Source organism: Anopheles merus, chromosome 3R, assembly GCF_017562075.2.
Source record: "Anopheles merus strain MAF chromosome 3R, AmerM5.1, whole genome shotgun sequence".
Taxonomy (NCBI): domain Eukaryota; kingdom Metazoa; phylum Arthropoda; class Insecta; order Diptera; family Culicidae; genus Anopheles; species Anopheles merus.
Genome location: NC_054084.1, coordinates 16,437,240 through 16,450,952, shown reverse-complemented (window position 1 = coordinate 16,450,952; position 13,713 = coordinate 16,437,240). Strand labels below are relative to the sequence as shown.

Sequence of the window (13,713 nt, the reverse complement as noted above, 5' to 3'; positions counted from 1 at the left end):
TTTTAGTATTTATTGATCCGAATTTACCTATTTTTCATAGACAATGTTTCCTAACTGCATTTAAATTAATTTGTTGGTAAACCAAACCTAATAATAATTCAAATTCTTTTCGACAAACGGATTTGACTGAACCAAAGCCCTGATAACACACAATCAGTACAAAAAGAAAAACTCAGATATTAGTAAGTTGGAAACAAAAAATTAAATTAAAATTACAGTTATACTTAAAAAATCTAATGGAATAGATAAACAGATTAATCAGACATACGGATATGGTAGATATTTTATCAATTTCAAAGTGATTTGATCTAGTTTTTGCCGTATATTTGGTATAGGTGCATAGCACGAGGAACAGTAAAAACTCCATTAATTTACAATTATTACAATAAATCAATTCAGAATAGCCAAAATTCACCTTTTTTTTAAATATATTTTGATATTATAATTTTGGCTAATTTATGAAATGTTGTTGATAAAATATAATAATCATATGGTAACAGTGCAAACCAACAAGATTTATTAAATTCAATGATTGTAAATTATTGTATTTGTAACGATAACATTTGCTATCTGTTTCACACACACTCATCACTACGCTTCAAATACCAAGAAAGGTGCAAAAGCAAATGCATACTGCATACTCCCAGCAACAACAACAGCTGCCAAAATGAACATCCCGACCGATGGCTGACAAAAAGGGTAAACGAAGCAACACGCACCCACCCCCATGCACCTTGCGGAGAAGAATGGCAAACCGACGACAAACGGCAACGACTTCGTGTTAATCCTGTTGTCATCTACCAAGTCACGGTATTCCGTCACCCGGCACGTTTCGAATTCGGGGCCAACATAATCATCCTCCCTACCGACCATCAGTGTGTACTGTATGTGTACGGGTGTGTCAGTTCAGAACTCACTGAATGGTGCCACCCAAAACAGCAAAGAAAAAAAAACAACGGAAGAGTAAACTTGTGATCCATTTGCAGATTTTCTACACCTGAAGCAATCGGGCAAAAAAAAAAAACACGAGAATGAAAAACAAGTGAAGGAGCGAGGCTCATCGCCGCTCCAATCCCACAGGAAGGTTTGAAAATGAAAAATAATTTTCTTCCCATTGTGCAGCCGAAACGGTACGGCAGAAACGTGTCAGCAGTCGTATGAAGATGGAACGGTGCACGAAAGGAAGCCTATGTTTCTTGATAGAAAATGGTTTGGCAATGACTGCGGGCCGGCGGCCCGTACTCCCGCCCCGTGCAGCATTGCAGAAACTGCAGAACAAGAGCCAGCAGAGAGTGGAATTTTCTTCAGCATTGTCTTTTCATTCCTGTCTGTCTTTGTATGTGTGTGTGTGTGTGCCAAATCTTCTTGCAGTGCCTTTAGCGGGGTGCCACAGAACGGAAGCAGTGCTACCCCTTTCACCACCGGTGTGCAACCCGAACCCACCGAGCGCTGTGTCTGTTCGTGGCAGTGGTCTGGCAAGCAGAAAAGAAAATACAAATAGTGATTTTTCATTTTAAATGAGAGCAATTTGTTATCCCTGATGAGGATAATGTAGATTTGTTATCCTGCTTCATCCGTGAGCAATGCCCGTATAACAAATTCAGGCGTACATGCACACGAGCCCAGCCACACATCACCATCAGGCAGAGCACAAAACAACACAACACAACACAAGCAGTCAGCCATTTGTTGCTGGCATATCCTTTCGGTTGGCCCATTATTGTACGGGCATGCTGCTGCGAGAGCTCCATGCTGAAACACACAGCAATGGTTTCACCAGTACACCCAGTTCGGTAATCTCACCTCAAGGTTGCACAAAACGGCAGGGTGATGAGTGAAAAACGGGGGCAAAAACCAAGCGAAAAGAAAACGAGCCTCCTTCCAAGTGGGAGTGCCGTTGGGCGGGATTGAAAGGTGCGCTGCAGAAGAGGTTCCGGGCGCTCAACAACACATACACACACACGGTGGAGGGCGAGAGCAAAACTGATCCCGTGAAGATTAAACAACAAATGAAACAAAACCACACACACGCACACACATACATCCCTGTGGAAATCCTGTTAGGCAGGAACAAAAAAGGGGAAAAAGTTGGAAGAAATTTTCCTTCCTTCAAACCCTACCCCGTACGCTGTCGGGAGCTTTCAAGAAAAGCTTCACGCCTCGTGCATTTATACACTTTTTTGTGTTTATGCGTTGTGAGTGTGAGCCAGCGAGTTGCGTTTGAACTCATCCCATCGGTAGCCTTGTAATGAAAGAATCTTGTACACTGTTTTACCCTATGGTGGGGAAGGAACTTGCTTGCTTGCTTACCTGGCATGCTGTGGTCCTACGTTGCCGATGTCGTGTGCCGAGCTGGCCGTTATTTGTGAGTCATTAATCGCGAACGATTCCATGCCTAATGGGTTTTTGCATTTCTCTGTAATTAAAGAGCGAACGATGAATGTGTTAGTGTGCGGAAGTTTGGTTAGAACTGGGTCAATTAGTATTCGGTGCTGAGGAGGGAACAGTTTTTTGGGTCCGTTTTTTGAGGAATAGGGCCAGCAGATTGTCATAAATTAAGTGTTGCACAATTTTTGTGCACATGTTGTTTGATTTTCTTTTTTTTTCTACTATACAAGCAACTTTTACAGAGTTCCATAACAGGATAACAATAATACTACAGATTTTTACAAGATAATGACATACGACAAAAAGTTAAATTACAAAACGATGATCAATTTCAGCTTTTTAGTGAAGATATAAATGCTCTTCGAGTTACGTGGTTAACATGTTTCGAAGACATCAGGGAAAAGCGAATTTTAAACAGGCAGATAAAGTATACATCAAGTAAACAAAAATGCTCCAACAGCTATGAAATTCGAGAAGAACAACCAGATGATTTTGAACATATTTTTGTAAAAACGGATAGAAAACTTTGGATTTTCTAGTGATTTGATCTACGACACACTGAGAATGTGCATATACTCTTTGGTTGACAAAGAACCGGTGGAAAGTTATCTTCACAAAACAACACAATGTGAAGTTAAACTGTAACTCGGTAGGACTGATTTATCAGTTTTAAATAAATGTATTACTTCTCTAAAATTAAATTCTATATAATTTTGTGTTGTTTTACTCGGTATCTTCATCTTTTTTCTAATTTAGTGAAAGGATTTTAACATATTCTAGTTTCACTGTACATTATTTCGCGAATTTTGTGAACATTAAGCAGCCTTATATTCAAGAACAGAACAAACAGTCAAAAAATTGTATCAGAGTTTTCAAAATAAGATACAACCATCAAGATATTAACTAAACATCGTTGTAAACTACCCATCAGCTCCAATCAATGACGATTTAACATCTCGACGTTTCATGCCCAACAAGTGTGCTAGCAGCATGCAGAAAGCTGTAAAAAGTCACGTCATGCTGCTCCGTGCAATTCCAAATCGTAAGAACTGTTGAGCGTATTTATAAATACAATTCTTCGCTAACAATTACGCACCGACGATCTTCAGATCGACCTCTAACCAATGGCACCGCAGCAGCATTGGCACGTCATCGCACGTTCAACCGGGGCTGGCGAATAATTGTTGCTCCCGTAATCAAGTTACTAAAGCTGTACCTTAACGTATTCATTAAAATATTATTTCTTCCCGCATTGTGCTCGACCGTCCATCATCGTTCGCTCAAGTGCTGGAATGCTGCTGGTGCTGGTGCTGCAATCACATTCAAGCCGTTTCTCGTCCATGCTCCGCAAGAAGCTCGGCGTGGGGAGGAAACGCAAGAAATTGATGAAATGAAGAGCGCAACCCGATTGCATCGTCATAACCTGCGCACGACAACCCCAAGTGGTGCTGGGTCGGTTGGCCGTTTGCTGTCTGCTCGAAATAAAACGACCGAACGCAAAAGGGCCTGCGCCTTGTCAGCCGTTCTACGGGGCAGCGTTTGAGCGAGCAGCATTTTCAAGAGTATAATTATGGCAGGAGAGCCACGGGGGCTTGGGGATGATGATGGTGGTAGTGGTGGTAGTGATGAAGAAACACCTTCACCGGGCAGGTCGAAATTGAAGGGGCTAAATTGCATCTGCTCTCGACCTGCTTTTTCCAGCCGCTCCATAATTCCTGGATGCACACAATTCCACGAAGTTAAATCCCCGGCCACCGGCACTGTGAAACGTATCTTTGTGTGTGTGGGGGGGGGATACGCCTTCCGTGGTCGTCATAAATTTAAGACCACTTTTCCCTCCATTCCGGGGATGAAGTGAAGGTCTGAAGTTCATTCACAGCGGTGCCCAATGCTCGGTACGCGCCTCAAGTGCCGTTTAAGGGAAATCCTCTCGACGTACCTTGATTTCAGTCCGGGCAAGGACGTATTTTACGCCCAACTTCTTTCACGTGTGAGTGTGTTCGCGGTGTCATTTCACAAGATTGTACGCGGAACTGATCCAACCGGAAACTCCCAAGCCGGGCAAGTGCAAAAGATAATGAGAAATATTCGAACAGTTTTGGTTGCCCTCCTGGGGCCGCAGATCGGATCCCAGAAATGCTTACAAATTACTATACATATCGGTGTGTGTGTGTGTGTGTGTACGACTGTATGGCCGAGACGACCAATCCCACCAAGAAATGTTCTAACTCAGCGCACAATTAATCGCCATGAAGTGGAAAGCAAAAGTTTTGCCTCATCATCATCGTCCCTCGCTTTTCCGGGGAATTGCGGAATGTGCCCCAAGACACCGTCGTGATGACCGTGACCTGCTTACGGGTAGCTCTTCCTACTTGTCTTTGCTCCTGTTCGTGATTTAACTTTGGCAAAACTCCTTTTTGTCTGTCCCGACACGCCATCATCGTTATCATTCGATCGGAAAACTTAGGTCAAACGCGTTGCTAATTCTAGTCTGCTTCTCCCCTGTGATGATGGTGAATAGATTTGCTTCTCAATTCGCTCGATGCGAATCTCATGCAGGATGAAGGAAAAAAAGCGCACCTAGGAACTTTGGTTTTTTTCGCTCTCTCTCTTTTTCTAGGAACGGCGGAACCAGAGACAATAACGGCAGTAGAACTTTCGCTAAACCAAAACTTTTCTAATCACTAATTGATTGGATGCGAGAAAGGATGGTCCATCGGGAATGACCGCCACTCCTAGTGCTTAGGACGGGGGTAATACAGTACAAATTGTTCACGGAAATACTTAAGCGTAATTGAGTGGTGGAATGTTGTGGACCAAGAATGTCATCCAGAGGACTATAAGCTACAAGAAGTTTAATCATAGTTAAAATTAGTCAAGAACTTCGTTATATTCAAAGCAATTACTGGAGCAAGGAAACCAATCACGGCCTCAAGATACACGATAATTAGATTTGAAGTCACAAATAAGGCATTCATAAGATCCTTCCAAAGTGTTGAAGAATGTGTTAAAAATAATCTTAAACTGATGTACACATTCTGAAAGACGTAACAACCCTTCCTTGCTGAAAAATCCAACAACTTCCACATCATTTAATGATCTCTATAGCCATCTCTTCAAAGTTCTTCAAACGACCGTCACAAAAAGAACTCCATCAAGACACTAATTGTCATGCACGTGGGGTCCATTGGAAGCTCCGATTTCTTCCGCGTCGAAATTGGACACCACCCCAATGCGTTGCGCTTAACCCTTAACGAACCGCGCATCGATTAGCCTTTGATTATGGGCCATTTTATGCTCTCCAAAGCCAGAGCCCGTTGCTTCACCCTCATGTAAACTAACAGCCGATTCTAATTATCCATTCTTATTCTAGGCCCTGGGTTTTTTTTTTTGGTCGAGCCGTGAAATATGAACCTTTTCCCTCGGTTTTAAACGCGTCCGCGTTGATGGAGGAACCTCGGGGTACCTCGGTACAGTGCTTGCTTGCTTCATCAGCATTGATTGGTGGTGGTTGGGTAAAACCGTGCCTGCCCAACCAGACCCGAACGAAACAGGGAAAGGCGAACGGCAAGGAAGCGAATGTGTGGAGTGAAATCAAATTTCACCCACAGAATGACATTTAAATGTCACTCAGTGCTCGATTCGTCATCATTAAAATCGAATATTCCGGCTGTGTGGGCGAGTATCTTCGTCGCGCTTGAGCTGATGGCAGAACGGGGCAAAGTCTGTCTGGCTCGAGAGTTTTGATTTGAAAATGATGCGGCAACGATACGGTTTTCAATGCTCAAAATGATAGTTGGAGTTATTACACTAGTGGTTGTTGAACCGGCCGTTGAGGAAGCAACATAGCAAACCAAACCCCATTGATATCACGTCCCAAACTACACAAAGTATGAAACAATGAGAGCTCTTTGTGGTGGTGGTGATGCTGTTTTGAATGCACAATATCCACACGCCCGTTGCCCGGGGGCACAAATATCCGTGCCCTCGGCTCGACCTCTTCCTTGATTTAGTAGGGTAAAGGTTTTCAGATTCTAGGCCGTGTGGCGCCTCGTTGCAGTTCAAATCATTGAACGTCAATATTGAAGGATTCGTCCGCCGTGCGATGCAATGTCTACAGCGCACAATGGAAACAGCGCGCCTGGCACACTTCCAAGAATTAGCTGTAGTGCATGAGATCAGTTTTCACCCAAACAAAAGCCTCCATCCTCCAGTTCAATAGGGAGGCTTATCAGATTAAAATACTATTCAATGCTACACAGAGGACAATACGTGCACTGCGGGAACTGAAGATGAATTCTTCAAAACTAATCAGATATAGTACGCAAGCACACAAACAAACGAACGAAGTCATCCAAAATGGATGCCCTTTCCAGGTAAATGCCGCTCATCTTCCGCAGCAACTTCCATCATCCGTTATTGCGATGCAAAAACATCACCGACTGCTGACTCCTCGGGCCCACCTTGAATCATTCGTCGCTTTATGACTCCCATTTGCTTCGTAAAAAGGTGGATGAAAACAATTTTTCCAGCTTGCAGGCCCACCAAAATGATGCCCCGGGTGATGTATAGGCGACACCATTCGGCGCTGGTACTAAATGAATACTTAATGGTACAATTTCCATGTAGCAGCAGCAGTAGCAGCATAAAGTGAAGTTGCATTACGATTTCTTCTGTTTTGCGTTCTGTGAATGTTGAATGCTTCACAGCCTTTGATGTCGGGTGGGAGGTGGTGGTTATATCTACGACGGGACCACATAAAACGGAACTATTGCAACACGGAAGGCGGAAGCGATTGTTCTTCAGCCCCTTGCGGAGTGATCGGGTAAGGCGTGGATTGCGAGACGAGAAGGTTTTCGTGTATTCTCCAGCTCAAATCACCCCACCGAGCGGCAATAACGTCAGTGACGTATTTTTCCGTTTTTTGCCAAAATGGACTCACATTCCCAAACTCTGCCGCAAGCAAACGGGTCGGGTTTGCCCTTTACTGACGAACGGTATAAATTTGTAAATAAGTAATCGCGTGCCTAAATAAAATATGTATTTTTATTATTCCCGGCTCACTGGGCCCCTTGCCTTTGTTCCCCGTCCGGAAAGGATCTCGTGTTTTTCGCGTTTCACCTGTACCTGTGTGTGTGTGTGTTGTAGGGAAAGAAAAGGTGAACCTCTGTGCCGGTTTATTTGCTTCACCGATGGTACTTTCAATGGGAAACGTTTGGTCGTTCTACCGGCTGGGGTGATGGGTTCAGCGAAAAGCGGCCACTGAACCATGTAATCGAGAGCACAAAACCAAGACACGGCCAGGCAGTAAACAAAAGACGGCCGGGCCAACCGTCGGGCAGCAGCAAAGCAGGCAGTCCGCCCGCAAAAACGGTTTTATGCCCTCCCGTTCATCATGGTCGCGCGTCCGGGGCGTCGTACGTCGGGGAAAAAAGATTTGAGCAAACGAGCGTACGAGACGTTTCCGTTCGGAAGAACTCCCCCGTTTCCGAATGGGGAGGGTAGAAAATGGAGCCCAATTCCTGTACCTGCCGTGTGGGGCTGAGTTGGAGAACTTTTTCATCAATAATAAATTGATTTTCTGCCCCAGCACAATTCAGCAATACGTTCGGGATGGCGCCATTTTGGTTTGGTGCGGTGGACTGTTGCGCTTTTTCTCCGTCGTCAAGCGAGACTCATTGGGCATTGGGTATGGACATCAGAGAGAACTTCTTACGACACACGATTCGGCAGAATAACAACAACATCTTCTACCAGCGAGAAGCAGGATAAATTATTCACCCAATGTACTCCGAAACCCCAGGCACGACTATCCATCCGTCCAGACGATGACCATCGAAAGGAAGGGTTTTAGAGGGCCGGCGGGAGGTCTAGCGTCTTGGGCAATCTTGTGCGGACATGTCGATCTTACCTGGTGGACGTGTGGTGTGTGTTGGCGCATGGCTTTATTGGTCCTTCGAGCCGCCGGAAGATGGGAAGGTTGGAAAAACTTGAACCACGCAAACGGAAAAAAACACGTCCCGAGCACGGACAGCCGTCATAAAATTGCATGACAACGGGGTTTTCTATTGCCGTTGCTGTTGTTGTTGTTGTTTGCTTCCTTCCGGGAATTAGTACTAAGGTTCAACAAAAGTTAAGGATGATCCCATGACGAAAATGGGGACATAAGTGTGTCTCTGTGTGGAACACATATAACAGTCCCCTCCCCTCCGCTTCAAACAAATTCCATCCATTTTGGGGGTGAGATGAGGTGAGTTTGGGGTTTATGTTTTTCCTTTTTTCGGACCGGTCTGTCAAGTTTCCGTCACCATGGCCGAATGCCGACCGCCACTACTACCCGGAATGGTCCTCAGTTTATTGAACCACCATAAAAAAAGGGAGCAAGCCGAGTATAACCCGGTTGGCGAGAGGAAGCAAATAAAAATATTAAATTATCTACCAATGGGAGTCTAGGCGGCCCAGCTGGGGCAGATTGGGCTCTCTCATCAATCCGGGACAGAGAGAGAGAGAGACAACCCCTCAAGCTTGAACCTCGGTGGACCCCGCGGGGGACAGTGTTGTGCGGAAATGTTTACGGATATGAATTTTATAGCAGATTAATTCCTTTAACATCCCAATAGCTTGACCGTACGGCACGGAAGCCAAAGGTAGGTGGGCTTCGGTCCACCGGTCAGGGCTTCGGCACATGGGTTGAACGCCCATAAACAACTTTTGCTCCTGGTGTTGTCCTTTGCTCGGACGACCGGTTGGCAATCAAATTGTGACCCTTTTTTGGCTATTGCTATTGGGGAAGTCGATCAACAGCCCTTAGGCTCCCAGCCTAGACTTTTGGGGGGCTTAACGCACGATTTGTCTGAAATGCATGTGCAAATTTGACAATCGCCCGAAATGTGTTTGATTGTTTAGGGACTGACTGGTGTGATTTTGCGTGAGTCGTGTTTTTTTTGTTGTGTAAAATAAGTATTTTTAAAGCCACTGCCGTCCCGCTGTGAGCTGATTAAAGGTTTTTGGTGGGCGCAATGGGATCAAATGGGTTAGAGGATTAGAGTAATGGTAGTTAATTAAATTGAAATAGCTGTTTGTTATTGAGCCAACAATGAAGAAGTCAGCAAAGAAGGTAAATGGCACAGCTGGCTATTTTATTTTTATTTTTCAATACATTTAAATCATTTTAAGTCTATTTGTAAGTAGATAATAATGTAGTAAAAATAATAATTACTATAAAATGCAAAAACAGAATGAATTTTCGAAGAAACATTGAATATAAAATGACATAAAAACAAAATGAAAGAAAAGTCACACTTTAAGACTTTAAAGGGAAACTAGAAACAGTAAACTAAACAAAGAATAGCTAAACTACTATTTTTCATAATTATCACAAAAAATATTAGATGTCCGGAACTAATTATGATAAATGTGATGGAAAAAAGTAATGGTACAATAGACCTGATAACATAAATGTTTAGATTAAAGTGCGATTAAAATAACAAATGCCTGACATTAATAGCTTACAAATTGCGATAACAATGTACTTGAACCTAAATATAAGACGGCCACAATGTACAAGGTTGCTCACGAGGACTCATGAGTTTAATTTAAATATTTACACCACTATAAAATACAGTATGATCATCCTCCTGGTAAAATCAACTGCTAACAAACACACACAGCACCGTTTATCCGGCCATGATCCCGTCAGAAAATCCCATCCCGTCAACACAAATGATGCATTGTCCTGGGAACGGGTCCATTGCCCATCCCGCACTGTCCCTGTTCCGGCAAATTTAAGCCCCAATGACAACAATTGCGGTTGGCCATGTTTTTCCTCCGTATGGTGACCGTTCAGAGAGCACAATGGAGGATTCATGCCCGTACCCAGTGTTAAAAATTACGTAAATAATCCCATCACTGCAACCGACGGCCGGCCGAACGCAAACAGCATTCCAATTACTGCCATTGTTTCAGTAATTTGCACAAACTTTGCCCGGTTCATCATCCCGGCAACCCGGCCCACCAGGGTGTTCCCAGGTTTTGTCAAAGTGCAGGCAACAATCATCATCTTTTTCTCCTCGCCCGACACACGGTAAGTTGAATTATGGGATGCTGCGACGGGTAGAAAGCAGTGGACCACGTAGCGATGTCTTTGTTGCTGTATTCCTGTGTCCCTGTGAGCTCCCGACACAAACGAAACGATGGACAACTTAAGCTTCCTGGGTGTGCATGTACGATGCAGCCGGCGGACCGATTCGACACACCTCATCATACTTTCTGCTTGTGCTGAACGTACCAACTCTGTGTAGCAAATGTCTCGATCGTCTGGTCAGGGGTTGGTAGTTGCACAACTGGCGCTACTTTTCCTGATTTGTTCCCGTGCATTTGCGGCAGGTGCAGGGCGCCTGGTGTGGGCGAACCGGGTGAACCTGCCAGTATTATTGCAACGTTGCAAACGCGTGATGGTTCGGTCCGTGCGAAGCAGTTAACTGGTATGTAAAGAAATATTTGACATGTTTATAAGTCGGTAAGGGAAAACATTATCTTGCCTGTGCCACTCCACATAAACACTCACAGCTCACAGCTCACCGGTCATCGTAAGGATCTTATTTGACGCTGGCACCATGTTTGCAGCCTCCGTTCTTGCTCCCTGCTCGCTTGTGTTGGGCGACCATGGCTTACCAGGTAACAAACAACTTTTGCGCCAAAAATGCATTCCAACCTGCTGCAGCATGGGTGCAAATTTTTGCACTGCACCGAGCTGCATGCACGATGATGCACGGGATGGAAAATTTCAATCACACCCCACACTGGTGTGGATGGGTTTGCTGGTAAAAGGGGGAAATTTCTCAGCCAACGGCCAAAAACAACGAACACACAGCGTGTGTGGTTTTGGAGGTTTGAGGCTAGAGGTCCAGCGAGCGAGTTGCTTCGCGGGATGTGGTTTACGGTGTGCAACAAAGTGAAGTTGGTTGGTGTGTGTGTGTGTGTGTGTGTGTGTGTGTGTGTGTGTGTGTGTGTGTGTGTGTGTGTGTGTGTGTGTGTGTGTGTGTTTGTGTTGCTGTTTGCTGCTTGCTGCTACAATTTTCACCCAAAACCGTAGCCAAACCGGACGGAATACCACCCTGCAGGAAAAAGGTAAAATTGCATGCTTTTTCAAACCGGCACTGCACTTAGAAATACACCGAAACATGGGTTTTTATTCGTGTGTGTAGCCACATAAGACTGTACTGCTGTTGGTGGGACGAAAGGGTTCCGTCATCCGACATGTGTAGCTACAACGTTCTAAATTTCGGACAACTCGCGTATGAAGCGTGATGAGCACAGTAAAATACAAACACTTTCAACTGAGGAGAAATGAAGGATTACAGTTCGCTGTATGCCAATCAAGCAATTATGTTTTTCATTATGTTTGTAAACCTTGAAAACTATAATTATAAATGTAATAAATGTACTTAAAGACTTGCCTTGACTTGGAATATTCGTAGCATTGAGAAATATTCTTTAATAAAAAATATATGTAAAAATAAACAAATTTACAAAAATCAAATCTTTCATTTCTTGTGAAACTATTCTAGATCAATAGAAACGAACTGTTGAATGATTAAGCTCAAAATTTAATAAAAATTAAACTAGTTAAAACCAACCAGAATAACATCTTCAATCTTCAAGGGTTTGTTGATGTTGATCCAAGGCAAGATTTCACAAAGGAATAAAAACATTACAATGAGTTACAATACACCGTTCATAACTATATACATAAGTAAAAGTATTTATTTTCATTTCTTTTTTCAAGAAATCATTCACGAAATGATGAATCACTCAAACATAATAAGAAACTGTTAATGAAAGTATGTGAACTCCTAATATTAGTCATGAATAGAGCTCATATCCATTGTAAATAGTATTCTTCATGCTTTGTGAAATATTTTGCACACTTTTTCGAATTTCTATGAGACGAATTAATAGCAATAACTAAGGCTAAATATGCAAAATAATATTTCATTTATTTTAAAATGATTAAAGCCTAAAAAAGTGATTTTCAACATAATATTTCAATAAAGCTTAATAATAGCCGTTTACTCCTGAATAAAAAAGAAAATAATAATAATAATAGCCGTTTACTTTTCCAGATTATCTGTGCTTCAATCACGATGCTATTCCAAGATATTACACGGCTATAACATCGGATTGCTCCAACACCGCTCATCGGTTCCAATTTACCGCAAGAGATTAATGGGATTTGCAACAGTAGCATAACCACCATATAGGTCAATCATCCGTAAAATAAAGAAACCAGATTTTGTCCCAATTTCACCAACCCACAGTAGCAGCACCCACAAACAATCCCACACACACACACACTCACGCAAGAAAGGAATCAATGGCGGAAATTAAGTACGGAGTTTTTGATGTGTGTGTGTGTGAGTATTCTTTTTTGCAAAAAACCACTCCAAATACCACAAAACAAGCGGTACTGGTTAGGTCGGTCGGGGTCAAATAATAATGGCACACCGGCCAACAATGGCACCCGCATCACCCGCACGGGGGTGATGAAATTCACCCGAGAGAATCCCAGACCTCCGATGGTATGGTTTGGCACAAACAACCTCCATCGTTAGCCGGATACTGTCCCCCAGTACACACACACACACAGGACCAGCCAGCCAATTGGACAGCCGGTACCACCAGAAAGGAGGAGAGCGCGCGAGCGCGCGCGTGTTGCAGCAAATTGTGGTCAAATTTATTGATTAATATTTTTCCCATCTCCGTCCCGGTTTTGGGATAATAGATTGTTGTTCGGCAGCGCTGGATGGATGAGCTGGATGCACAGCACACACACACCCGGGCGGTGGGTTGATTGGTAGTTGCGTACAATTGATTGTTTTGTGCGGCGGGACCAAAAACGAGCCAAGGAGTTTGCGTTTAATTTCTGGGTCAATTTGTTTTCCTTTCCCGCAAACGATTCCTGCAGGACAGGAAATTAATCGGATGTCGTGCAATATTGGTTCCCGGCGAGCGAGACCACCGATCCGTACAAACCGATGGTGAAGAAGTGTTGTGGCCAATGTATTGGTAGATGGTTTGCGTTGTTTTAGGACAGAGGAAATGGTTTTTTTTTTTCGCGATGATGATGGTGAAAACAAGCTTTTTTTAAAGATTTGGCAAAAAATCATTTATAACCAACAACACAAGCTTAATATGAAAACAGAAGAGATTGTTTTGCAAAGTAAACTATTTATAAGAATTTTTCTTACGCTAAGAATCTCTTCTCGGAACAGCTAACCTCATCCGTACCATCCAAGTTACCACGTTGTAAATATCTTATTAGTA

General features: G+C 43.4%; 1 protein-coding gene across 5 annotated transcripts in view; it reads right to left on the bottom strand.

The window, feature by feature from the left end:
• Positions 1–13,713, bottom strand: part of LOC121595238 (discoidin domain-containing receptor tyrosine kinase B) — a 248,757-nt gene that overhangs the window by 106,003 nt on the left and 129,041 nt on the right. For all 5 annotated transcript variants that reach the window (XM_041919037.1, XM_041919032.1, XM_041919033.1 and 2 more), the window contains one exon: positions 2,311–2,416. In XM_041919037.1, the coding sequence (XP_041774971.1) occupies positions 2,311–2,416 (106 nt within the window). The remainder of the gene's footprint in view (positions 1–2,310; positions 2,417–13,713) is intronic.